General features: G+C 40.6%; 1 protein-coding gene across 7 annotated transcripts in view; it reads right to left on the bottom strand.

Moving 5' to 3' along the window:
* Positions 1–24,453, bottom strand: part of ENO4 (enolase 4) — a 31,959-nt gene extending 7,506 nt beyond the window's left edge. For 2 of the 7 annotated variants that reach the window (XM_059901094.1, XM_059901093.1), the window contains exons 1-9: positions 24,262–24,453; positions 20,695–20,823; positions 19,803–19,993; positions 17,669–17,814; positions 15,821–15,990; positions 15,594–15,725; positions 14,188–14,241; positions 8,921–8,977; positions 6,586–6,753 (exon numbers count right to left, since the gene is read on the bottom strand). In XM_059901094.1, the coding sequence (XP_059757077.1) occupies positions 6,586–6,753; positions 8,921–8,977; positions 14,188–14,241; positions 15,594–15,725; positions 15,821–15,990; positions 17,669–17,814; positions 19,803–19,993; positions 20,695–20,823; positions 24,262–24,426 (1,212 nt within the window). In that variant the 5' untranslated portion in view covers positions 24,427–24,453. The remainder of the gene's footprint in view (positions 1–6,585; positions 6,754–8,920; positions 8,978–14,187; positions 14,242–15,593; positions 15,726–15,820; positions 15,991–17,668; positions 17,815–19,802; positions 19,994–20,694; positions 20,824–24,261) is intronic. The other 5 variants (XM_059901098.1, XM_059901096.1, XM_059901100.1 and 2 more) reach the window with 3 other exon arrangements.
* Positions 24,454–24,754: the final 301 nt, after the last annotated feature.

Consider the following 24,754-nt stretch of genomic DNA (forward strand, 5'->3'; position numbering starts at 1 on the left):
AAATTCATAAACAGAATAGCAATGCAGACCTGCCTACTCACTAGAACTACCATCGTTCAGCTCACAGTGAGTGAATAGCTTGTTTCCTTTTCTGCGAATATTCTAAAATTTGACAGCGGGGCTAAGTTTTTGAGATACTAACAACCAATATGAAATGTAAAGAGACTTATGTGGAGGCAAACATGCAAGTTCTAGTAGTAACAATATTGTTTTGAAAGTGGAGTTCTAGTGCAACCCGTTCATTGAAGTCTAGAACACCCCCAAGTCATTAAGCATAGGAGTAAAGGAAGCTGGAGGATCTAGTGTAGTCTCTGCAAACACAGCACCCTTATGTCCAGTCCAAGTCTGTGTCCAGGGATGGCACCTGGGATATTTAGGTACTGGGAGGAAGGTGGAACGGACCAGAATGGCTCTTTGGTTTATTAATGCCTTCCTATTGCTGCTAATAGAATGGATTCCATTGGAATTAAGCAGGTTCCTAAGAAGTCCATCATTGAAAAGATTCTATACTTCTTTTCACGTAAAATATAGCAGCAAGAGCTCTGTTTCTATACTGCAAAACGTATGCCATCCTATCTTGTCAGAGAGGAAATGATAATGATTTTGAACTAACATTGTAAGAATTATCTGATACCAAGCTAAACATTTTACTGAATATAAGCAATAAATACCCATTCTAGTTAACACTAGCAGTCAGTATTTTCATAGTTCTTGGTATACGTTGCTGATGAAAACATGCAATTATTTTTCTTACTATTATGCCTAGGAACCAATCATTATGTGACGAATACGAAATTACATTAAATATTCCTTTATGTGCTTAGTTTCTTTAGGAAAGTAACTTTTAGAAGTCAGCTGAAACTTAGGTTTCTTATATACTATTCAAGATTTCCTTTGAAGTTAAAAGAATCACAAATTAAAGTGGAATTGTATTTGGTCATGTGCCCTGAATTTGATGTTAATTAGTATTATTAATTATTCTCCAAAAACTTCAATAACTTGGAAATACTTTTATATTTAAAAAGTGAGAGAGGGCAGACAGCAGAAGCAAGAAGAACTACAATCCTGCAGCCTGTAGAACAAAAACCACATTCACAGAAAGATAGACAAGATGAAAAGGCAGAGGGCTATGTACAAGATGAAGGAACAAGATAAAACCCCAGAAACACAACTAAATGAAGTGGAGATAGGCAACCTTCCAGAAAAAGAATTCAGAATAATGATAGTGAAGATGATCCAGGACCTCGGAAAAAGAATGGAGGCAAAGATCGAGAGGATGCAGGAAATGTTTATCAAAGACCTAAAGAGAGGATCAAAGAATTTGACAAATTTAACAAAGAATTAAAGAACAAACAGAGATGAACAATACAATAACTGAAATGAAAAATACACTAGAAGGAATCAATAGCAGAATAACTGAGGCAGAAGAATGGATAAGTGACCTGGAAGACAGAATGGTGGAATTCACTGCTGTGGAACAGAATAAAGAAAAAAGAATGAAAAGAAATGAAGACAGCCTGAGAGACCTCTGGGACAACATTAAAAGCAACAACATTTGCATTATAGGGGTCCCAGAAGGAGGAGAGAGAGAAAGGACCCGAGAAAATATTTGAAGAGATTATAGTTGAAAACTTCCCTAACATGGGAAAGGAAATAGCCACCCAAGTCCAGGAAGCACAGAGAGTCCCAGGCAGGATAAACCCAAGGAGAAACATGCTGAGACACATAGTAATCAAATTGGCAAAAATTAAAGACAAAGAAAAATTATTGAAAGCAACAAGAGAAAAACGACAAATAACATACAAGGGAACTCCCATAAGGTTAACAGCTGAATTCTCAGCAGAAACTCTACAAGCCAGAAGGGAGTGGCATGACATATTTAAAGTGATGAAAGGGAAGAACCTACAACCAAGATTACTCTATCCAGCAAGGATCTCATTCAGATTCAATGGAGAAATCAAAAGCTTTACAGACAAGCAAAAGCTAAGAGACTTCAGCACCACCAAACCAGCTCTACACTAAATGCTAAAGGAACTTCTCTAAGTGGGAAACACAAGAGAAGAAAAGGACCTACAAAAACAAACCCAAAACAATTAAGAAAATGGTCATAGGAACATACATATCAATAATTACCTTAAACGTGAATGGATTAAATGCTCCAACCAAAAGACACAGGCTCACAGAATGGATACAAAAACAAGACCCATCTATATGCTGTCTACAAGAGACCCACTTCAGACCTAGGGACACATACAGACTGAAAGTGAGGGGATGGAAAAAGATATTCCATGCAAATGGAAATCAAAAGAAAGCTGGAGCAGCAATACTCATATCAGATAAAATAGACTGTAAAATAAAGAATGTTACAAGAGACAAGGAAGGACACTACATAACGATCAAGGGATCAATCCAAGAAGAAGATATAACAATTACAAATATATATGCACCCAACATAGGAGTACCTCAGTACATAAGGCAACTGCTAACAGCTATAAAAGAGCAAATCGACAGAAACACAATAATAGTGGGGGACTTTAACACCTCACTTACACCAATGGACAGATCATCCAAACAGAAAATAAATAAGGAAACAGAAGCTTTAAATGACAAAACAGACCAGATAGATTTCATTGATATTTTTAGGACAGTCCATCCAAAAAAAGCAGAAAACACTTTCTTCTCAAGTGCACACAGAACATTCTCCAGGATAGATCACATCTTGGGTCACAAGCATCAGTAAATTTAAGAAAACTAAAATCATATCAAGCATCTTTTCTGACCACAGTGCTATGAGATTAGAAATCAATTACAGGGAAATAAATGTAAAAAACACAAACACATGGAGGCTAAACAGTACGTTACTAAATAACAAAGAGATCAGTGAAGAAATCAAAGAGGAAATCAAAAAATACCTAGAGACAAATGACAATGAAAACACGATGATCCAAAACCTATGGGATGCAGCAAAAGCAGTTCTAAGAGGGAAGTTTATAGCTATACAAGCCTACCTCAAGAAACAAGAAAAATCTCAAATAAACAATCTAACCTTACACCTAAAGGAACTAGAGAAAGAAGAACAAACAAAACCCAAAGTTACCAGAAGGAAAGAAATCATAAAGATCAGAGCAGAAGTAATGAAACAGAAACAAAGAAAACAATAGCAAAGATCAATAAAACTAAAAGCTGGTTCTTTAAGAAGATAAAATTGATAAACCATTAGCCAGACTCATCAAGAAAAAAGAGGGAGAGGACTCAAATCAATAAAATTAGAAGTGAAAAAGGAGAAGTTACAACAGACATCACAGAAATACAAAGCATCCTAAGAGACTACTGCAAGCAACTCTATGCCAATAAAATGGACAACCTGGAAAAAATGGACGAATTCTTCGAAAGGTATAACCTTCCAAGACTGAACCAGGAAGAAATAGAAAATATGAACAGACCAATCACAAGCACTGAAATTGAAAATGTGATTAAAAATCTTCCAACAAACAAAAGTCCAGGACCAGATGGCTTCACGGGTGAATTCTATCAAACATTTAGAGAAGAGCTAACACCCATCCTTCTCACACTCTTCCAAAAAATTGCAGAGCAAGGAACACTCCCAAACTGATTTATGAGGCCACCATCACCCTGATACCAAAACCAGACAGAGATACTACAAAAAAAGAAAATTACAGACCAATATCACTGATGAATATAGATGCAAAAATCCTCAACAAAATACTAGCAAACAGAATCCAACAACACATTAAAAGGATCATACACCATGATCAAGTGGGGTTTATCCTAGGGATACAAGGATTCTTCAATATACGCAAATCAATCAATGTGATACACCATATTAACATATTGAAGGAGAAAAACCATATGATCATCTCAATAGATGCAGAAAAAGCTTTTGACAAAATTCAACACCCATTTATGATAAAAACTCTCCAGAAAGTGGGCATAGAGGGAACCTACCTCAACATAATAAAGGCCATATACGACAAACCCACAGCAAACATCATTCTCAATGGTGGAAAACTGAAAGCATTTCCTCTAAGATCAGGAACAAGACAAGGATGTCCACTCTAGCCACTATTATTCAACATAGCTTTGGAAGTCCTAGCCATGACAATCAGAGAAGAAAAAGAAATAAAAGGAATACAAATTGGAGAAGAAGAAGTAAAACTGTCACTGTTTGCAGATGACATGATACTGTACATAGAGAATCATAAAGAGGCCACCAGAAAACTACTAGAGCTAATCAATGACTTTGGTAAAGTTGCAGGATACAAAATTAATGCACAGAAATCTCTTGCATTCCTATACACTAACAACAAAAATCAGAAAGAGAAATTAAGGAAACACTCCCACTTACCATTGCAACAAAAATAATAAAATACCTAGGAATAAACCTACCTAGGGAGACAAAAGACCTGTATACAGAAAACTATAAGACACTGATGAAAGAAATTAAAGATGATACAAACAGATGGAGAGATATACCATGTTCTTGGATTGGAAGAATCAATATTGTGAAAATGACTATACTACCCAAAGCAATCTACAGATTCAATGCAATCCCTATCAAATTACTAATGTCGTTTTTTTTACAGAACTAGAACAAAAAAATCTTAAAATCTGTATGGAGACACAAAAGAGCCTGAATAGCCAAAGTGGTCTTGAGGGGAAAAAAACGGAGCTGGAGGAATCAGACTCCCTGACTTCAGACTATACTACAAAGCTACAGTAATCAAGACAGCATGGTACTGGCACAAAAACAGAAATATAGATCAATGGAACAGGATAGAAAGCCCAGAGATAAACCCACACACCTATGGTCAACTAATCTATGACAAAGGAGGCAAGGATATACAATGGAGAAAAGACAGTCTCTTCAATAAGTGGTGCTGGGAAAACTGGACAGCTACATGGAAAAGAATGAAATTAGAACACTCCCTAACACCATTAGCAAAAATAACTCAAAATGGATTAGAGACCTAAATGTAAGACTGGACACTATAAAACTCTTAGAGGAAAACATAGGAAGAACACTCTTTGACATAAATCACAGCAAGATCTTCTTTGATCCACCTCCTAGAGTAATGGAAATAAAAACAAAAATAAACAAATGGGACCTAATGAAACTTAAAAACTTTTGCAAAGCAAAGGCAACTACAAACATGACGAAAAGACAACACGCAGAATGGGAGAAAATATTTGCAAACAAATCAACAGACAAAGGATTAATCTCCAAAATATATAAACACCTCATACAGCTCAATATTAAAAAAACAAACAATCCAATCCAAAAATGGGCAGAAGACCTAAATAGACATTTTTCCAAAGAAGACCTACAGATGGCCAAGAAGCACATGAAAAGCTGCTCAACATCACTAATTATTAGAGAAATGTAAATCAAAACTACAATGAGGTATCACCTCACACCAGTTAGAATGGGCGTCATCAGAAAATCTACAAACAACAAATGCTGGAGAGGGTGTGGAGAAAAGGGAACCCTCTTGCACTGTTGGTGGGAATGTAAATTGATACAGCCACTATGGAGAACAGTATGGAGGTTCCTTAAAAAACTAAAAATAGAATTACCATATGACCCAGCAATCCCACTACTGGGCATATACCCAGAGAAAACCATAATTCAAAAAGACACATGCACCCCAATGTTCACTGCAGCACTATTTACAATAGCCAGGTCATGGAAGCAACCTAAATGCCCATCGACAGAGGAATGGATAAAGAAGATGTGGTACATACATACAATGGAATATTACTCAGCCATAAAAAGCAATGAAATTGGGTCATTTGCAGAACGTGGATGGAGGTAGAGACTGTCATACAGAATGAAGTAAGTCAGAAAGAGAAAAACAAATATCGTATATTAACACATATATGTCGAATCTAGAAAAATGGTACAGATGAACCAGTTTGCAAGGCAGAAATAGAGACACAGATGTAGAGAACAAACGTATGGACACCAAGGGGGGAAAGTGGCGGGGGTGGTGGTGGTGTGATGAATTAGGAGATTGGGATTGACATGTATACACTAATATGTACAAAATAGGTAACTGATAAGAACCTGTTGTATAAAAAATAAAATAAAATAAAATTCAAAAATTCAAAAAAAAAAAGTGAATCACCAGCAGAAACTCGCAGAACCACGTCTCGAAGGGCTTATCAAGTCATAGTTACAACTGACCCACTTTTTATGCTTGACCAATTCAGCATTCACCAACCAAATGAATGTACTCCGCAGAACATGCCAGTTTGTTAAATTATTTTTCAGTAGTTCTCATGATTTCAATGTAAGCAATCCATTTTAGTCATTTTTATTACAGAATTTCTATATATAATTATTGTGACATTTCTGTTAATTTTTAAAGTTATATGGTTATGTTATTGTCTGGTCATTAGCTAACTTGCCTTTCTCAACTCCAGTATATTTGGACCCCTCCCATGATACTAACTTAAAAAATAGGATTTCTTTGGAAATACGTACAGATAGGCTCTTCTTTTGAGTTCTAATTTAAAAACAAGGAGACCACAACAAAAAGTAAATGTTCTGGAGTGGAAACTTACATAGTCCATCAGTTCATGTGCAGCACAGTTGATGGCTAGATGGAGATTCGTTCCCATTTCTAGCCCCAGGTTCGCACAGATTCCTTGTATTAGGAGCAGTGGCTGCTCTATGGTGTCATAATTAATGGTTAAACAGCCAAGATGGGACATCTTGCCAGTGATCTGCTGCTTCAGGATCAAGAAAATCATGCACGTAAATATAGCACATTAAGGTTCTTGGGGCTTCCAGTGGTTGGCAGTTTGTAACCAGACACAGCTCTCCAAACACGAGGTCCTCTGATTCTCGATTAATCCTGCCCCTAGTTCCCACTCATCTCTGCATATTTTCGGGCAGATGATTGTCCTGCAGTATCTGGGAATAATTTTCTTACTCCCGTGGTTTTCAAGTTTGACCTAGGAACACACTTTGCTCTCTTTAGTTGCCCATGTTATTATCTCTTTATTGGCTCTATCATTGTACACGGGCTCACCTGAGCCATAACCACCAGGTTGGTGACTCTACAGGCTGTCCCTGTAAATGTCTGTCCTGCCCGTCCCTAATGGCCTTCTTCCTCCAAACCTGCTCTTTCCTATGTTCCATTTTCCTTTAGAAGACTATAACTGTTATAACTTAAAAATTTAACTCTCCTTCAGGAAAGGTTTTATTTTAAAAGGGATTGAAGACTTCAGCTAAAAGGATGCAGCACTGAGGTTGCATTGCAGTGGAAGAAGACCTGAGGACCCAAACGACCTCAGGGGAAAGGCAGCCATATGCTTCGATTGAAAGGTCAGCCTTGATGTGCCGTCATCATAAATTGTCACTATGCAATTTTAACCTAAGTTGAAGCAGTATCACTAAGGAGTGTGTGTGTACCAGTCTCAAGAGCAAACATGAAAGTAGGTATAAATATCCCATTTTTACTGATGGTAGTACTAGTTAATTATAAGAACCATCCAACATTTTTAATGTCAGTGAGAGGAACCTTTTATTTGGCAAAGGAATAGTTGGGGAAATTTTTGTGTGTCAGTTAAGGAGTTTCATTACGGAGTCTTCAAATCTATGAAGGCATCACTTATTTGGTGCTTACTAAATGCCAGGTACCATTCTAAACACTTTACATAAAGTAAATACATTTACTCCTTACATCAATCCCGTGAAGCAGGTACCATTATGATCCCTATTTAAGAGACAGTTGAGTAACTTGGAACAGATTTTAATCCAGGTGGTTGAGCTAGAGTCCATGCCTCCAATTCTGGTGTGGCTGCCTCTCTAGAATCTACCATCTATCCTGTTTCTAATGGTGGGGGGGGGGGCGGGGGGAGTAGTAAAGCTGATCTCAGGAAGGGCTGATCTTGGTCTAAGTTTCTCAGAATACATCATGCTGGAATGAAGGGAACAGAGCTGAGATTTGCTACTTGTTCACCAGCCCCTGCCTCTCTTGGAAGGTCCAATTCTAGTATACACACCTGTCAAGGATTTTACTTACTGCTGTATCTGTTCACACATTTCTCTTCTCTCTCCCAAGTTTAAGGAGGAACTTAATTTTTTATCTCCACCAAGTCCCCTCCTTCCTTTCCTAGTCCTTCTTGCTGATGACTTCAACAGACCCTGAAGTCCCTGACATCCAGGTAGTGATTGCAGGGTTATCAGAGCAAATATCACACATGTGAGCAACCCTCATCCATTTGCATTATCTTCGGGGTTCTCGTTGGTTGTTCTAACTATATTGCTGAAAGTCAGGCATATAATAGGTGTATCTATCAGAGCACCCACAGTCACCAAAGTGATGGACTGATCAAGTTCAGCTGGTCTCCTGAGGCTCTGCAGCCCATTTTCACCAGGCTTGTTTGCCTGACCCTCCTGGCAAAATCTGAGCTCTGGCAATGGTCCATCTGAAATGGTGCCTCAGTGCTTTTGGGGAACCAGATGAAGGAATTGCTATCTTTTTGTGCCTTTTCTTTCTTTCTTTGGTAGTATTAAAATTAAAAGCCAAAACATTCTATATGCCTTTGAGCTAGTATTCAGAGAGATTCATCTTCCCCAGCACTTCACCTAGAGGGTTTCCCATGTAATCCTATTAGTCATAAGAGCCTCTCCAAGCCCTCTGAGATTTCACTTGGCCAGACAACTTCAAGCATGATGGCCTGGCAGCCTGTTGCCAGAGAGGCGGGGGCAGAATGATATTCCAGCTCTGGGGATTGCCTGGTTTAGTCCCCTTGAAGCGGTATCACCGTGTGATTTCCATTTGTGTTAGGCCCAGTCCTGGAGCAAAAAGACTATGGGAGAGGGAAAGGGGCAGGGAACATAGAAATGAACTGTCATACAGAAGCATGGTAAACAAATACATTTACTTACTTGACCTCTTTTGCCTCCATTATGACCTTTTTTTGTCTCTGGTTTTGGAGGAGGGGACTGTGAGACAGAAGATAAAGACATATCACTCGGGATTTTCAGACACGTGTGTGGCAGCAAGCAGAGCTTCAGGGCCTCTGGCCTGCCCACTGCTCTGGGGTTGAGCCAGTCACACTGCAAGTCACACGCACACACACACACACACACACACACACACATACACACACAGGGATGATGCCAGCCACTCTTTAATTTCATAAACCTCAAACTGTTTCTCAAAATCAGGCACATGTTCCCTTTAGTTCATCCTTACATTCTGCCTCCAATCACATGTATGAGGCATGGATATACATGTTCATGCATTTCTACTTATATAAGTAATTATTCACTCATCATGTCCTGACTCCTGTTGTGTGCAGGAACTCTTTTTTTTACAGGAGGATGTTAAGCCCCCTCCTTGTCCTTAAGGAATAACCACGTTGTGGCATTTGCTTTTAAAGGCCCAACATATTGTTTTAAATATTCTCACAGTACAAACACCTTCTCTGGCAGGATGGGTTTGACTTTTGGAAGCAGCCCATGGTCATTAAATCTGGTGAATCTGGTGTGTGTAATGTCATCTGACATTAAAAGCAAAGATAATTACCAAAGAGAAGCTTCCACAGTTTGGGGTATTGATGGCATACTGTAACAAGGATTTAACCTGTTAAAGGATGCACTTTAATGCCCAGCATTCATTGGCTGTATAAGCTGGGGCATGTCTGTCAAGAATCAACGTGGTTCACACACTCTCCAGTATATGCAAATACAGAAGTTATCCTGCATCTTTTCACTATGGAGTCAGCTGAAGTTTCTATCCCTGGTAAAAATAACATAGGAAGCAAATTGATGTGCCAGGCAGGAGAGATACAGTGGTGAACGAGATACACAGGCACTGCCTTGGGAGCCACGGTCTAGTGAGGCAGACACGTGCGATGCAGGTAACAACCAGGGAGGAAGGGGGTGTGATGTCGAGTGCAGAGCAAGGGGACATCCTTTGCTCTTGTAGAAGAGTCAGGCAAGGGGACTCAGAAAAAGCTGATACCTCAGGGGCATGTGGGACTGCTGAACCCTCTGGGCCCAGAGCTGAGCCAAGAGCAAAAGCCTTGAAGCAGAGCTTTTCAACCTTGGCACTCTTGATACTTTGTCTGGATAATCCTTTGCTATGGAGGGCTGCCTCATACATTGTAGGAATGTGTAGCAGCATCCCTGATCTCAGCTTTCTAGATGCCAGGAGAGCCCCACCCTCCAAGCTGGGACAACCCAGAACGTCTCTGGGCATCGTCCCTTGGCAAAAGCAGTCCCCATTAAGAACCATTGCCTTGATGACATGATACTATACATAGAGAATCCTAAAGATGCTACCAGAAAACTACTTCAGCTAATCAAAGAATTTGGTAAAGTAGCAGGATACAAATTTAATGCCCAGAAATCTTTTGCATTCCTATACACTAATGATGAAAAATCTGAAAGTGAAATTAAGAAAACACTCCCGTTTACCATTGCAACAAAAAGAATAAAATATCTAGGAATAAACCTACCTAAGGAGACAAAAGACCTGTATGCAGAAAATTATAAGACACTGATGAAAGAAATTAAAGATGATACAAATAGATGGAGAGATATACCATGTTCTTGGATTGGAAGAATCAACACTGTGAAAATGACTATACTACCCAAAGCAATCTACAGATTCAATGCAATCCCTATCAAACTACCACAGGCATTTTTCACAGAACTAGAACAAAAAATTTCACAATTTATATGGAAACACAAAAGACCCCGAATAGCCAAAGCAATCTTGAGAACGAAAAATGGAGCTGGAGGAATCAGGCTCCCTGACTTCAGACTATATTACAAATCTACAGTAATCAAGACAGTTTGGTACTGGCACAAAAACAGAAACATAGATCAATGGAACAGGACAGAAAGCCCAGAGATAAACCCACGCACATATGGTCACCTTATCTTTGATAAAGGAGGCAAGCATATACAGTGGAGAAAAGACAGCCTCTTCAATAAATGGTGCTGGGAAAACTGGACAGGTACATGGAAAAGTATGAAATTAGAACACTCCCTAACACCATACACAAAAATAAACTCAAAATGGATTAAAGACCTAAATGTAAGGCCAGACACTATCAAACTCTTAGAGGAAAGCATAGGCAGAACACTCTATGACATAAATCACAGCAAGATTCTTTTTGACCCAACTCCTAGAGAAATGGAAATAAAAACACAAATAAACAAATGGGACCTAATGAAACTTAAAAGCTTTTGCACAGCAAAGGAAACCATAAACAAGACCAAAAGACAACCCTCAGAATGGGAGAAAATATTTGCAAATGAAGCAACTGACAAAGGATTAATCTCCAAGATTTACAAGCAGCTCATGCAGCTCAATAACAAAAAAACGAACAACCCAATCCAAAAATGGGCAGAAGACCTAAATAGACATTTCTCCAAAGAAGATATACAGATTGCCAACAGACACATGAAAGAATGCTCAACATCATTAATCATTAGAGAAATGCAAATCAAAACTACAATGAGATATCATCTCACACCGGTCAGAATGGCCATCATCAAAAAATCTAGAAACAATAAATGCTGGAGAGGGTGTGGAGAAAAGGGAACCCTCTTGCACTGTTGGTGGGAATGTAAATTGATACAGCCACTATGGAGAACAGTATGGAGGTTCCTTAAAATACTAAAAATAGAACTACCATACGACCCAGCAATCCCACTACTGGGCATATACCCTGAGAAAACCATAATTCAAAAAGAGTCATGTACCAAAATGTTCATTGCAGCTCTATTTACAATAGCCAGGACATGGAAGCAACCTAATTGTCCATCATCGGATGAATGGATAAAGAAGATGTGGCACATATATACAATGGAATATTACTCAGCCATAAAAAGAAACAAAATGGAGGTATTTGTAGTGAGGTGGATGGAGTTAGAGTCTGTCATACAGAGTGAAGTAAGTCAGAAAGAGAAAAACAAATACAGTATGCTAACACATATATATGGAATCTAAGGAAAAAAAAAAAAGGTCATGAAGAACCTAGTGGCAAGACGGGAATAAAGACACAGACCTACTAGAGAATGGACTTGAGGATATGGGGAGGGGGAGGGGTAAGATGTGACAGGGTGAGAGAGTGGCATGGACATATATACACTACCAAATGTAAAATAGATAGCTAGTGGGAAGCAGCCGCATAGCACAGGGAGATCAGCTAGGTGCTTTGTGATCACCTAGAGGGGTGGGATAGGGAGGGTGGGAGGGAGGGAGACACAAGAGGGAAGAGATATGGGAACATATGTATATATATAACTGATTCACTTTGTTATAAAGCAGAAACTAACACACCATTGTAAAGCAATTATACTCCAATAAAGATGTTAAAAAAAAAAAAGAACCACTGCCTTAATAGAACATATTGATACATTTTACTATGTCAAAATTTGAAAAGAAAAAAAATCCCTATGACTGCATAAAATACAGTTAAAAGGCAGGCAACATGATAGAGGAAAATACGTATAACACGTAGAAAGGATTGAAGCCTTTACTGTAGAAAGAATTCCTAGATATCAGTAAAAGATGAACACAAATAAAAAGGGCAAAGAAATAAAGCAACCTGTAGAGTGATTTGTGCAGAATTTTATATGATTTTAAACACAAAACACTATATTTGTATGTGTGGTGTCTGTGTGTCTGTGTGTCTAAATACAAAAGAAAGGCTAGAAGACCACACTAAATTTTTAACAGCGGTCTAGAGTCCCTCTAGAGATGGGACTGGAACTGAGGGTAGTAGTGGCTGTGGGGTCCAGGGAGGCGGAGTTAGTACGGGGGGGACGGGGGACTAGCTCTACCAGTGTTTGAATTTTCACAGGAACATTCATGAGCTACTTGTATGATTAAAAATCAATTGTATATTTAAAATTGTATAATTAAAAATCTGGAAGTCAGGACGATTGCAGAGAGCTCAGAGATCCTGAATTCCCTAATATTCTAAGCTGGACTTCTTCCACCTGCTCTGATAACCACCACCACTGTGTATTGTTCACTGCTGTGTCCGCTCCTGCTCTGAGCACATCGCATATATTCAGCTCGTTTACTCTTCACAATGTATCACACCCATTTTATAGACGACGAGGCTGAGGCAGAGAGGTTATATAATTGGCGCAAGGTCACACAGCTAGTAAGGGGCAAAGCAAAATACGAGGTCAGGGTTAACTTGTCCAAGTCTGAGTCTCTGCAGGCTGGTCACCCATAAAACAGTTGTCCTCCTGAAAAGCACCCCGGAAACTGGCTCCAGGCTGGTGCTTAAAGCAATTCTGATCAACTGTAGGGCTTGGGCCCCCACCACCCTCCCCCATCACATATTCTGTGCTGGCAAGATAGCACTGGAGCCAAAGTTTGTTTATGTCGCACTGAGATTATATCTCGGCCCCCATCCTGCTGGGGAAGGAGCTAGTGCTTCCTAATCATGTAGCTTAAAAGCCTCACACTAAATAAATATTGGGTCCTGGATCGGATCCTAGAACAGAGGAAGGACATTAGTGGAAAAACTAGTGAAATTCAAATTAAGTCTGGAGTTTAGTTATTAGTAATGTAGCATGTTGATTTCTTAGTTTTGACAAATACGCTATGGTAATGTATCCTGTTAACCTTGGGGGAAACTGGGTGAGGGGTATTTGGGAACTCTCTGCACTATCTCTGCAACTTCTCTATAAATGCAGTATTATTCCAAAATAAAAGACAAGGATTGGGTCCCTCAGCCCTGCCACATCATTGTGCATTACCCCAGTTAGAATATGATGGAACAACCCGGTGACTCATACAGCTGCCCCTCATACTGCCTTTGTGACTTTCCCCCTCAAGGGCTGCTCAGCCAAGGGTGCTTGTTTGCCCAACACCAGGATTCTAAGCAGGCACAAGTGATTGTGCCTTAACCATTATACCAAACTGCCTCTCACTAATCCTAGGGGCCAGATCCTTTCTTTCTTTGCAAATCCAAAGGGATGATCTTAGCGTAGGGCCAGCTGCCTCAGAAATCAAAACAAGATTGTTAAGTTCCATTAGAAACTGGACCCATAGCCAATGAGGGAATGTGTCATATCTGTAACAACAATATTGATTCTGTTGCATAATGAACTATAATTTGGTTACTAGAAGGTATATAAGCATCAGTTATTAGATACCATAGATTCTCTTTACATACCATTTCAATTGTTTTGTTAATGTGTTTCTGAATTTCCAGAAGCATGTCCACACCCTGTAAGTAGAATAAACATGATCTTCCACAACTGCAGTCTAGAATTTTAAACATAAAAACTTATACCACACACGGCTATTTCTAACTCAGAAAATCTGTAGGGTCCCTGATAATGCATTCTGGTTAGTGAATTACATATGGTCTACAAAATCAGAAGATTAAATGTTAATCTTCAGCCCTCAATTTTTATTTGGTTGAAAATGAATGAGAGGTTTTTCTTCCTCATTATCCTCCCTTCATTGTTCAGAACTGATTAATTCAGTTGGTTGGATCAAGTTAACTTCATTCTCTTTCATGGTCTCCTGACCAACCTTCTTGCAATATATGTCACAGGTCATCAAGGGATTCTGCATGATAATGTTTGAATTAGTATAAATCCACTGTCACTTAGAAAGTAGAAAAATGTATTCTGATGATGGTGGGATCTGCATATGGAGACAGATGAAGAATGGCATGCCAAATGCTCTGGTACCCAAATAGCAGATATTAACTGAAGGAAAGATCCTGGCGCCAGGATCTGAACATGATCTGACAGATGGTGAGCCAGATATAAATCCTAGTCTTCCAAAATTGATAGAAGTGGGTATTGACTATTCTCCCTAAAAAAGAATTCTTTATCATAAAGAAATTACCTTGAGATTTAAAAAAATGATTGTCACTAGCTTAGATAAAATATCAGTCAATATACTACCAGATGGGATGGAGCTTCCTGTACTTTTCCTGTAAACATCCACGGTAGGACACAAACGTTTAGTTCTCCCGAATGCCTAATTGGTAGAATAATTCATGAAGATTTAAAAAGGCATATTGACTCATTCATGCCACTGAAGAACAATGAGACACTAACAAACCTCTGAGTAGTAAAGATGCCACTTAGGATTCCTTCATTCCATATTCCATAAACATGCACTAAACCTATCTTACGTGCCAGGCAATCTGCTAGGCCCTGCAGTTCCTACTTAACAGAAAGGCTGCTATGAAAGTGCCACCTTCCTCTTGTTGCAGCCATAGTGCACAGACTAGTAAATTAAAAAATCTCAGTTGCCCCAAAGAATATCCTTCCAGCACTATCAAGGCCTGCAAAGTCACTCGCCCGTGGCTTCTCTGTCAGCCACTAGCATGAGTCACTGTTGTGATGAGCTGGAGATCCAAGGTGGTCTAAATTTGGTTCCCTTTCGTTTGAGGTCTTGTTTTCGTCCCACTTCCCTAATTTCCTGAATTTTTTTTTCTCATTTTATATTTAATTCCTATTCCCTTGGTGTCATAAGCCTTAGGAACATACACTAAAAACTCATTGATGATGAAGGTTTTTTGTTTTTTAAGAAAAGGTAGTTTGAGATAATGTAAGGTACTTGTTTAGCTGTTAATCCAGGATGGGGTATACAAATCACTTCTTTCATTAAATTCAGCTTGCCAGGTGATGACTTCCCACAGCTGACCAGAGATACCATCAGGAGAGGTATAGTTAGCTTTGCTGGCTGATCCTGAAAAAGGGGAAAAGTAAGGGGAAATGAGAAACATGGTTCATTCATCTTGAGATACTCATGGGTCCTTGTAAAGGAATGTAATGGGTACTAACCTGGTGGTGCTTCAGCAGAGCAATATTTAAGTATAGAGGATTATTGCCCAGCACGGCACTGGTTTTGGCAACAGCCAGTGACACAGCTCCTATGGCCATGCTGCCACAGAGTATGGGTTCAACAGGTTCTGGGGGTACAATTGGTTTTTCTGTAAGAGTATCCTTCCTCCCTGAAGAAAAAAGTATTGATAAAAGATTGCTTTCTAGAAAGTTTGACTATGATAAAACTATATATTTTTTTTAATGCTTTACTTATAGATGTGAAGGCCCAGCATAAAGAAAGGTTGAAAGCTGAGGCTGGCAAGAAAATATTCACCACTTCAACCCCTGAGAAGTTTCTGTCTGATGTCACTTACTACTCCCTAATGCTCAAATAATCCTTAGCCATGGATTTTGCCTAAGAAATTTTAGAACATTCAGTATTAAATCCTTCAACAGTCATGTGGGACAGATATTGTTATCTCACCTAAACGGGGGCTTAGGTTCAAAGACTTGCCCAATACCTAACAGAAAGTGAATAGAGAGAGGATTTGGACAGTCTTTGAATTCCAAACCCTTTGTTTTCCTATGTTCCACCATCGCTCTTGCATACCCAGCTTCGTGTTGAATATCTCATGTGAATATCTAACTACTTATCTTGCTTGCCCACCCCAAACGGATGCCATTTTCTATGAGGACTTCTGTCCAGATCTAACCATCCACCCAGAATCCTCACCCATCTTTCACTCTCATATATTCTCAGCCACCCCGTCTGATCAGGTACCACAGTGTCCGTAATAAATCTCTAGTTTTCCTCCTGTCCTCTCCTTCCCCACAGCTACTGACCTGAGTCAGGTAGGTAAAACAAGTGGAATAAGATGTGTGAGCACCCAGTACATATTAAATGTTTAGCAAATTACTTTCCCCTCCTACTTCTTCCCTTCTTACTTTCCAAGTTCTATCAGTCAAAAGAAACCACCAAATGAACACCTATTGGCAGTTTCTAACTATGATTCAGTAGTGGTCATCCCCACCCTCCAGGAGAAGATTGGTCTAACAGGATTCTTCTGCCTTGGGCAACTCTCCTCCCCTCTCTGGGCCTCAGTATCTAAATCTATGAAATAAGAGACCTTGGCTTCACGATCTCTTTGGTCCCTGCTTCTTGTGCTTTCTTATTTAATGGAACCCACACTTATCTGGTGTTTAGTTTGTTCCTGGCATTGTGCTAGGCGCTGGCAGTGCTAAATTGAATGAGGCATGACTCATGTCCTCCAGGAGCACGTTGTAGTTGGACAGACACACAAATCACTGTTACAACAGCTCTAGCAGCAGCTCCAGAATTAACATACTGGAGGAGCTGAGGTTAGCCATATGTTGGAAGGCATGGAACAAAGGGCCACGATAACTTTAAGATTATTTGTCTTAAAATAGCAAGGTCTTCCAAAGAGAAGTTTCATTAATATATTACCTATGACTGAGGAAATGTTGGTCATCCATATCAAAGGATATCATTAATCTTTAAAATATGGAGTGGCTTTTTGAGGAGCAGTTAAAGGTCTCCATGCCACCCTCCCCTTCCCTGCCTTGGGCATTGCCACTGTTCAGTGCACTCTGTTTACTAAGTGTTTATCTCTGGGTAAGAAATATTTTTTCTTACAAATAAAAATGGATGGTGGGGTGGGGGGAAACCGTGCCCACCTCACACAGTAGCTTTAAGCAAGGAAGTGGCGTGGAGGATGGATGGTACCTGGTGGGACTCCAACCTAGGTCTGCAGCAGAGAGATTTGAACTTGGAAAGGCAGTCCAAGTTTCAGCCTTTCTTCCTCCACGTTTGTTACTAATGGTTCTGCAGGATGATAAGCCACCGACCTTGCTTTTGTCCTTTTTTTTTGGCTGGAGGTGGAGGAGGCAGTGGTGGTGTTAGAGGTGAAGGTGTAGGCACTGTGGAGTCTTCCAGGCTCTTTTCCAATTCTTTTCTCTCTTTATCTTCTTGTACTTTACTTTCAAAGAATGTCCTTAATGGTAAGAAAGTATGGCTTTACAATGAGATATTGAGAAATATCACTCGTAATTTTGGTCATGTTTTAGTGCTGACCCCAAAATGTTTCAATAGTTAACTCTGCTTTTTAAGCTACCTAAGAACAAATCAGCTTCAATTTCCAAGGCTTAAAAATGATGCTGTTATAAAACTATGTTCAAGAACTGAAAATCATTTTGGCCTGGAAATAAATGTTTAAAGATTTTAGGTGCTCATTTTTAAAATTATCTGAGCCCTGTTTGTTATTTTTTAAAGTAAAATTTGAAGATATAATTTGATTAAGGGCTATTGGATTTTCTTTTTGAATAAATGACCATCAGACTAAAAATGAGGCAAGAATAGACAGTGAAATATATAGCACTATGTGCAGGACTTCCTTTTCTTTCTTTCTTTCTCTTTTCTTTCTTTTTTATTTTTTTGAGGTGGGTGCTTAAAATGGACAGTTAAGAAAACTGTTGGGAAATCCAGCTTAGGTTCATCTACGTAAAATATCAGCTCCCGGAATAAAAAGAGGCTAAAAGCTTCCACAGACAAAACAATAATAAGCCCCCCCCCCCAAAAAAAAGACATGGGAATCAGATTTGCATCAGATGCCAATGGTGCAGTGCCTTTAAAGTACTGAGAGAAATTGATTTCAAATGAGAATTCTATACTCAGCTAAACTGTAAACCACAAAGGGAAAGTACTGACATTTCCACACATGTAAGAACTCAAAAAATGTACATCCCAAATACCCTTTTCTCATCCTTACTTTTAAAGGTTGAAATCCAGCAATTTAAGAAAGAGGATGATATGGGATCCAGGAAACAGGAGAACAATGAAGGGATGTCTTATGGCATCTCTGTAGTAGGCCTAAAGAGGAACCAGTCATGATGGGAGATTTGGGAGGGAAAACTCCAGGAAAAAAGGAATGTAACAGAATAGAAGGTATGACTGAGAGCTTGGGAGAAAATAAGTATGTGTTAATAGCAAATAACACCCTAGAAAAATGGTACAGATGAACCGGTTTGCAGGGCAGAAATAGAGACACAGATGTAGAGAACAAACGTATGGACACCAAGGGGGGAAAGTAGCGGGGGGCGGGTGGTGTGATGAATTGGGAGATTGGGATTGACATGTATACACTAATATGTATAAAATAGATAACTAATAAGAACCTGCTGTATAAAAAAATAAATAAAATTCAAAAATTCAAAAAAAAAAGATTGCCTAAAAAAAAAAAAGCAAATAACACACACACACAAAGGACTAAGTGGAATAGCATTCAAAAACTGTAAGACAACCAAAAACTATTCAAACAAGTTTTTTATAAGGTCATGATCCAACTCTGAGGCAAACTAAAATGCGAAGTTATGCACAATTAAGCAAGTGATGAAGCTTAGAGAAAGAGAATCCAGTTGACCCTTCTTTGGCCAATAGGGTTGTGGCATTGGACCCCCACAAAAGGAAAAGTAATGCTAACCCACACTTGGTTAGGCATTGAACAGTGCTCACATAGCCCTAGTAAACAGTTCCTTGGTTTTCACATTTTAGAGTCAACCTATGGGCAAGACCTGGAAGACTTGGTTGTGTCTGGAGGTCAGAACATAAGCATCACCCACTGGGGTATATAAAAGGATAAGAGAGGCTCATGGATGAGGGGGGCATGTGAGGAGGTGGGAAGGGGGAAAGGAGGACGTCTGGATTCTTAATCCTTTTCCTGAGAAACTTTTCACTGAATCCTAGGAAAGCTCTATGCACAAAAGAGGCCAAAAGGCCTTATGTAGGCTTACAAAGTAAAATTTTAATAACAGGGTTTTCAGAAGAAAAACAACATTTTATGCTAAATTTTGCTGCTTTAGCATATGCTTCTTAATTGACTTCCTGATTGTAGATGTGACAGACCCATTTCATTGGCAGGTGAAATGGAAAGAAAAAAGGTACATAGTTATACTGGACACTTACATTTCAAAGTGCGAAATTTACCTGAGCACCTGATCCACCTCAGCCTGGTTAGAAGGAGCTAAGCCCTGAAGCTCCTCGGTGATGGTTTCGTTGACCCACTGCACCGCAGTGCTGACGGCATCCGACCTTTCTAATTCCTCTGCTTCAACTAGCTCGGGTAAAGCGTTCTCGTGGACTTCGAAGTGAGTTGAGATCACCACAGAACATATATTCTGAAAACAATATAAACGTGTTCTACATTTTCCCTACCTTTCATAGGAAATAGGAAATTGAATGTATCCAGCTCTTAAGGTACATGATCTTTTATCACCAATTTCAAAGAGAAAATGAGAATCTATAATTTTCTTTGAGATATTTTTATAGCTATTGAAACACGATGGAACCCAACTTGAAGGAACGTTTAAAATTATTACCTTGTTAAAATATCCTTCTAAAAACCCTACATTGAACTTCATTTTTATCACTACCTCTCTAAAAAATAGCTAAAAGGAGACAAATTTAATCATAATTATTTTTATTTATGACAATGAATTTTTCTTTATGTAGATCGGTCTATATATCTATAAATCTACATATAAACATATGAATCTATAAGCCTATCTGCAGATTTATAGAACTCATGACATTAATAATGTTAGAGTTTTTTAAACTATTTTTGCCCCATTTCCTTTCTTCATCTTGGATCATCTTCAGGTTAGCAAGTCATGTCTGTACCAATAGTACACGTAACCTAATAAACCATCATGGAAGACTGTATGATTCATGCTTTGTGTTCATAATTACCTACAAATAGTGTGTGTATTTTGCACACACTGAATTTCAAAATGTTAATTTTCCACAATTTAGACAATACATGCTAATAAATTCAGTGGAGCCAGGACATAGTGAAAAACACATTTAAGCTGCCTCCTACCTTGGGAAAATTTTGAACGGTGCAGAATATTTCCACTTGCAGTGTTGGAAGCCCTAGTCCATCCAGCACATTTTTCCCCACGACTTTGCATATGGTGGGAGGCTTTGCAAGTTTAGAAAAGCAGTTTGCCTTCAACACACACAAAAAAACCAAAAATCACAATACCACATCTAATTAATCTTTAAAAGGTCATTCACATTTACTCTAGTTTCTACTAAACCTCTCCTTGAATGTCCTCCTCATTCTGGAATTAGTCTAGCAGCTCTGCGGGAACGTTCAGAGATTTGGATTTAGCTTCTGGTACGTGGGGCAGTTTGCTTTTTGAACTCTCAGCAGAAACTCACAAACATGTCTTTATTTAAAGGTCTCGTGTCACTCTTTAGTGGGGCCTAACCTATCCTTCTGTCCAAGATACCGAAGTCAATTGGTCTCTAGAATACTGTGATGCATTCAAACCTAAAAAACCTTAAGTGTGTCTATTTTCATTCCTCCCAACAAGGCACTGGATATTTTAATGGTGAAGACTTACGCAGAGGCTGTATTTCACTTACCATCAGATCATGCGTAGAACTACATGTTCAAAGAGGATTGTTAGAACCTTAGTAACAGCAGTTTCATTGATGTGGAAGAGCAGAAGTCATTTGGAAGTGATCCAAGAAAGAGACAGAAGAAAGAGAATGAAGCTGAGGGAGAAAGTCCACTCAGGAGCCTGAGTAAAAAGATTCAGTACCGTGTCCCTACGCAGAGGGGCGGAAGCTGGGAGAGAAGGAAGAGGGGCGAGTGAAGGCCCACCCTCCTCACCCCCTTTATCACCAGACAGTATTCACTCTTCATTTTCATTTAGCAGACCAGGCCTCTTATCTTTCACTTCAAATTCCAATGACCTCAACCTACATAACAGGTCATTAACGCCCATCAGCAATGTGCCAGCACCAAGGTGGTGGCCAGCAGAACTAAAGCAAAAGCCAATGTTCAAGCTATCCATGCATTTGAAGGATGATGGTTTGTATGTTACAGAGTAAGTACCTAAATGAAGTTAGATAGAATCGGGAGAAGAAAAATACGATCTAGCTTATACCTTGTGAGTTCAATTCAACAAGCAATGAGCACCTACAGTGTACCACATATTGTGTTAGGAGGAGAATGGAACTAACTTTTAAAAAAATGCTTAGGATGTACCTTGAAGGAGTGACTTTGTCTTGTTTATCACTGTATCACATACCACAATGCCTGGCATATTTAGTATTCCATAAATTAAATCTTGTATAAATTCATAAATGTCAGACACAACCTTGGGCACATTTGTATACACTATGTCATTAAATTCTCAAACTCTCAATTATAAGTTTTATGCAATAGTAAATAATATTGCTGTTGCCCGCAGGGATCTTTCCCATCCCTGAATTTCTCTAATATGTAAGAGAAGCATAGAAGAAATGGCATTTGAGCTGGACACTGGTGGTCGTGTAGTATTTCAACAGGCAGACAAGAGGGAGAAACTGAGGGCAGGTACTTCAGGTAGAGGGAATAGGATAAGTGAAGGGGAGGGAATTGGGAAACTTCACGCTGTAGGGGAAAGTCAGTGCGCCTGTGCGGAGGAGCGGTGGGGGAGGGGCAGGGGAGTGGAGCCTGTTACCGAGGTATGGGGCGAGCACTGTGAGTCACACACTGGAGCGTGTTTGATCTTACTCAGCATGCAAGGGGGAACCACAGGAAGTTTCTGAGCAAAAGAATGATGGTCAGATTTGGGACTAGGAACATTGCTCTGGCAGCACTATGCGGGATGGACTTGATAGAGGGGGAGACTAGGTGAGAATAAGGATGGCCAAAACCGCGGCAGTGACTGGGAAAATGAAAAGGAGGTTGCCTTTATGCCAATCCAATCCTGAACATCCTTCAAAGCCCAAGCCAAAACTCTCAGATGCTACAGCCCACAGGGATCTTCCCCACCCCTGAATTCCTATAACAGGCACACAGTGATCTATTCATCAGTCTAGCACACAATCCTATATCACCCTATCTATTACTCCAGTCATCTTACGTATCGGTGGTTTTGTCCCTAACCGAGGTATAAACTCCCAGAGAGCTGTGCAAACCAAAGACCTGGCTACCTAATAGGCTGGGAAGAGCATTACACTGGGGACAAGAGTCCAAGTTTCCAGTCTTACCTTTTTCACTAAGTAGCTGTGAGACAAGGGCTTGGTGTCTTTGTAAAATGAGGAAGTCGTTAACTTTCAAGAATTCCTCTAGCAAGAGACAGTGGAAAGATAATGGAATTGGGAGTTGCATTCCCTCATTCATCCCACAAATAGTTCTTGACTGTCCACTATGTACCACGCACTCTGCTAGGTACTAGGGACACAGACCGGGTTTGATTTCTCACTGTCATTCACTGTGTCCCTTGGGAAAATCATTTAAATTCACTGGGCCACAGTTCTTTATTTGTAAAACAGGAATCATAATGTTTACCTCACCGTGGTCCTAAGGATGAAGTGATATCACATAAAGCACATAGCACAGGGTGCATCAATAAACACCTCCCCCCCTCGCCCCTCCCCCAGTTTGATGTATAGGCCAGGACCGAGAAAAATAAACATTCGTGGAACATCCCCTATATTAACTGCATCTACAAGATGTGGTTTTGAACCCTGTAAACACATCATGCTTCTTCACAGCATTTAAATACTCTGCTTGGTGTTGTCATATTGCCTCACCATAGTGCAAATTCCTACCAGTCCCAACCATGATGCCTTCCAGAAGGTGGGTGTTGGTTAGTACTTATGGATCTGGAAGTGAGAAAACGCTTGCCTTTGTTTCAACTGCCCACTGCTTAAGGCTAAGATATGTGCCAGATGGTGCGCTGGGCACAGAGCTTAGGAGGGGTATATGAAAAGGCCCCCACTCTCCACAGGAGCTCACAAGCTGCCCAGGGAGGGTTTCAGTACATGCAGGGGACACTACAAGGACGCTGAAGGACGATTAGTCCTGGGCGAAGTGGGCAAGACTCTGATCTAAATTTTAAGTCTAGGTGCGAGCTGGTCAGGTGGGACGGGCATCCAGGAAGGGAAGGGCGCACAAGCCAAGGAGCGGACGTTTGAAATCGACTGAAACTTGGCAGCGATGGGGCCTGCTGGGTATGAGGCCCCGGGGTAGGCTGAGGCTAAGCTGTAGCGAATACCAAGGTGTTCGTCCCGTGGTCAAAAGGAGGCCGCTGAAGGTTGGTAAACTGAGCTACGAGGTATTAAGGTCTGTGATTAAAAAGTCAACTGGCAGCCGTGGCAGGCCCGCGCAGAGGTAGCGAGGATGCCTGCCAGGTCCTGAGCTGTCGCCTAGAGTCCTCATTGCTCTAGCAGCTTCCAGTCCACCACTTTCTCTCTCGGGACTCCTTCACCCAGACTTCCGCCCTGCTTCATCCCTTCAGGGTCGCGGCCCCGCGCAACTACTGTCTCCGACCCCGCGGCGGCGGCGCGCGTGCGCGACTCTGTGGCGCAGGCGCACGGCGTTGCCGCAGCGCGGGGCGTGGGGAGAGGGGCTGGAGAGGAGAGGGTTCTTGTCCCAGGTCCCTACCAGGTGCCCGTAGACGTCGGCAGGCTGGAGGTAGAAGGTGGAGTTGAGCAGCTCTTCCAGCCTGCGCGGAACGTCGTTCTCCCGGTAGTACTCCATCGCCTGCTGCTTCAGCTTCTGCAGGTCCCTAGTGGTCCCACAGCTGCGGCCGCCGCCTTCTTCCCCCATGGTAGGAGATTTAAGGCTACTGCGGGGGTTAGCTGGGGGGCCTGCGAGCGTCCTCCCAGTCGCTAGGCAACGCAGCGAGATTCCCGACCCCAGATCTCGCGACGCTTCCAGCCTCTGGTTCTTCTCGCAGCCGGAGTAGCGAATGGCTACTTCGCCCTCCTCCCTCTCCCTCTCCCTGAGGGTTTGGCCCACGGGGTTGGGTTCACTGACTCTTGAGACCGGCTCCTTCCCGGCGTCGTTTTCCACTCTTTCCCCGAAGGTTTTCGGATGGGAAGATAGTTAACGCTCTCATGAAGCGCTTTTTGCGGAGGCGTGAGAGGGTTAGCCC

The sequence above is a fragment of the Balaenoptera ricei genome, chromosome 16, assembly GCF_028023285.1.
Source record: "Balaenoptera ricei isolate mBalRic1 chromosome 16, mBalRic1.hap2, whole genome shotgun sequence".
Classification (NCBI taxonomy): domain Eukaryota; kingdom Metazoa; phylum Chordata; class Mammalia; order Artiodactyla; family Balaenopteridae; genus Balaenoptera; species Balaenoptera ricei.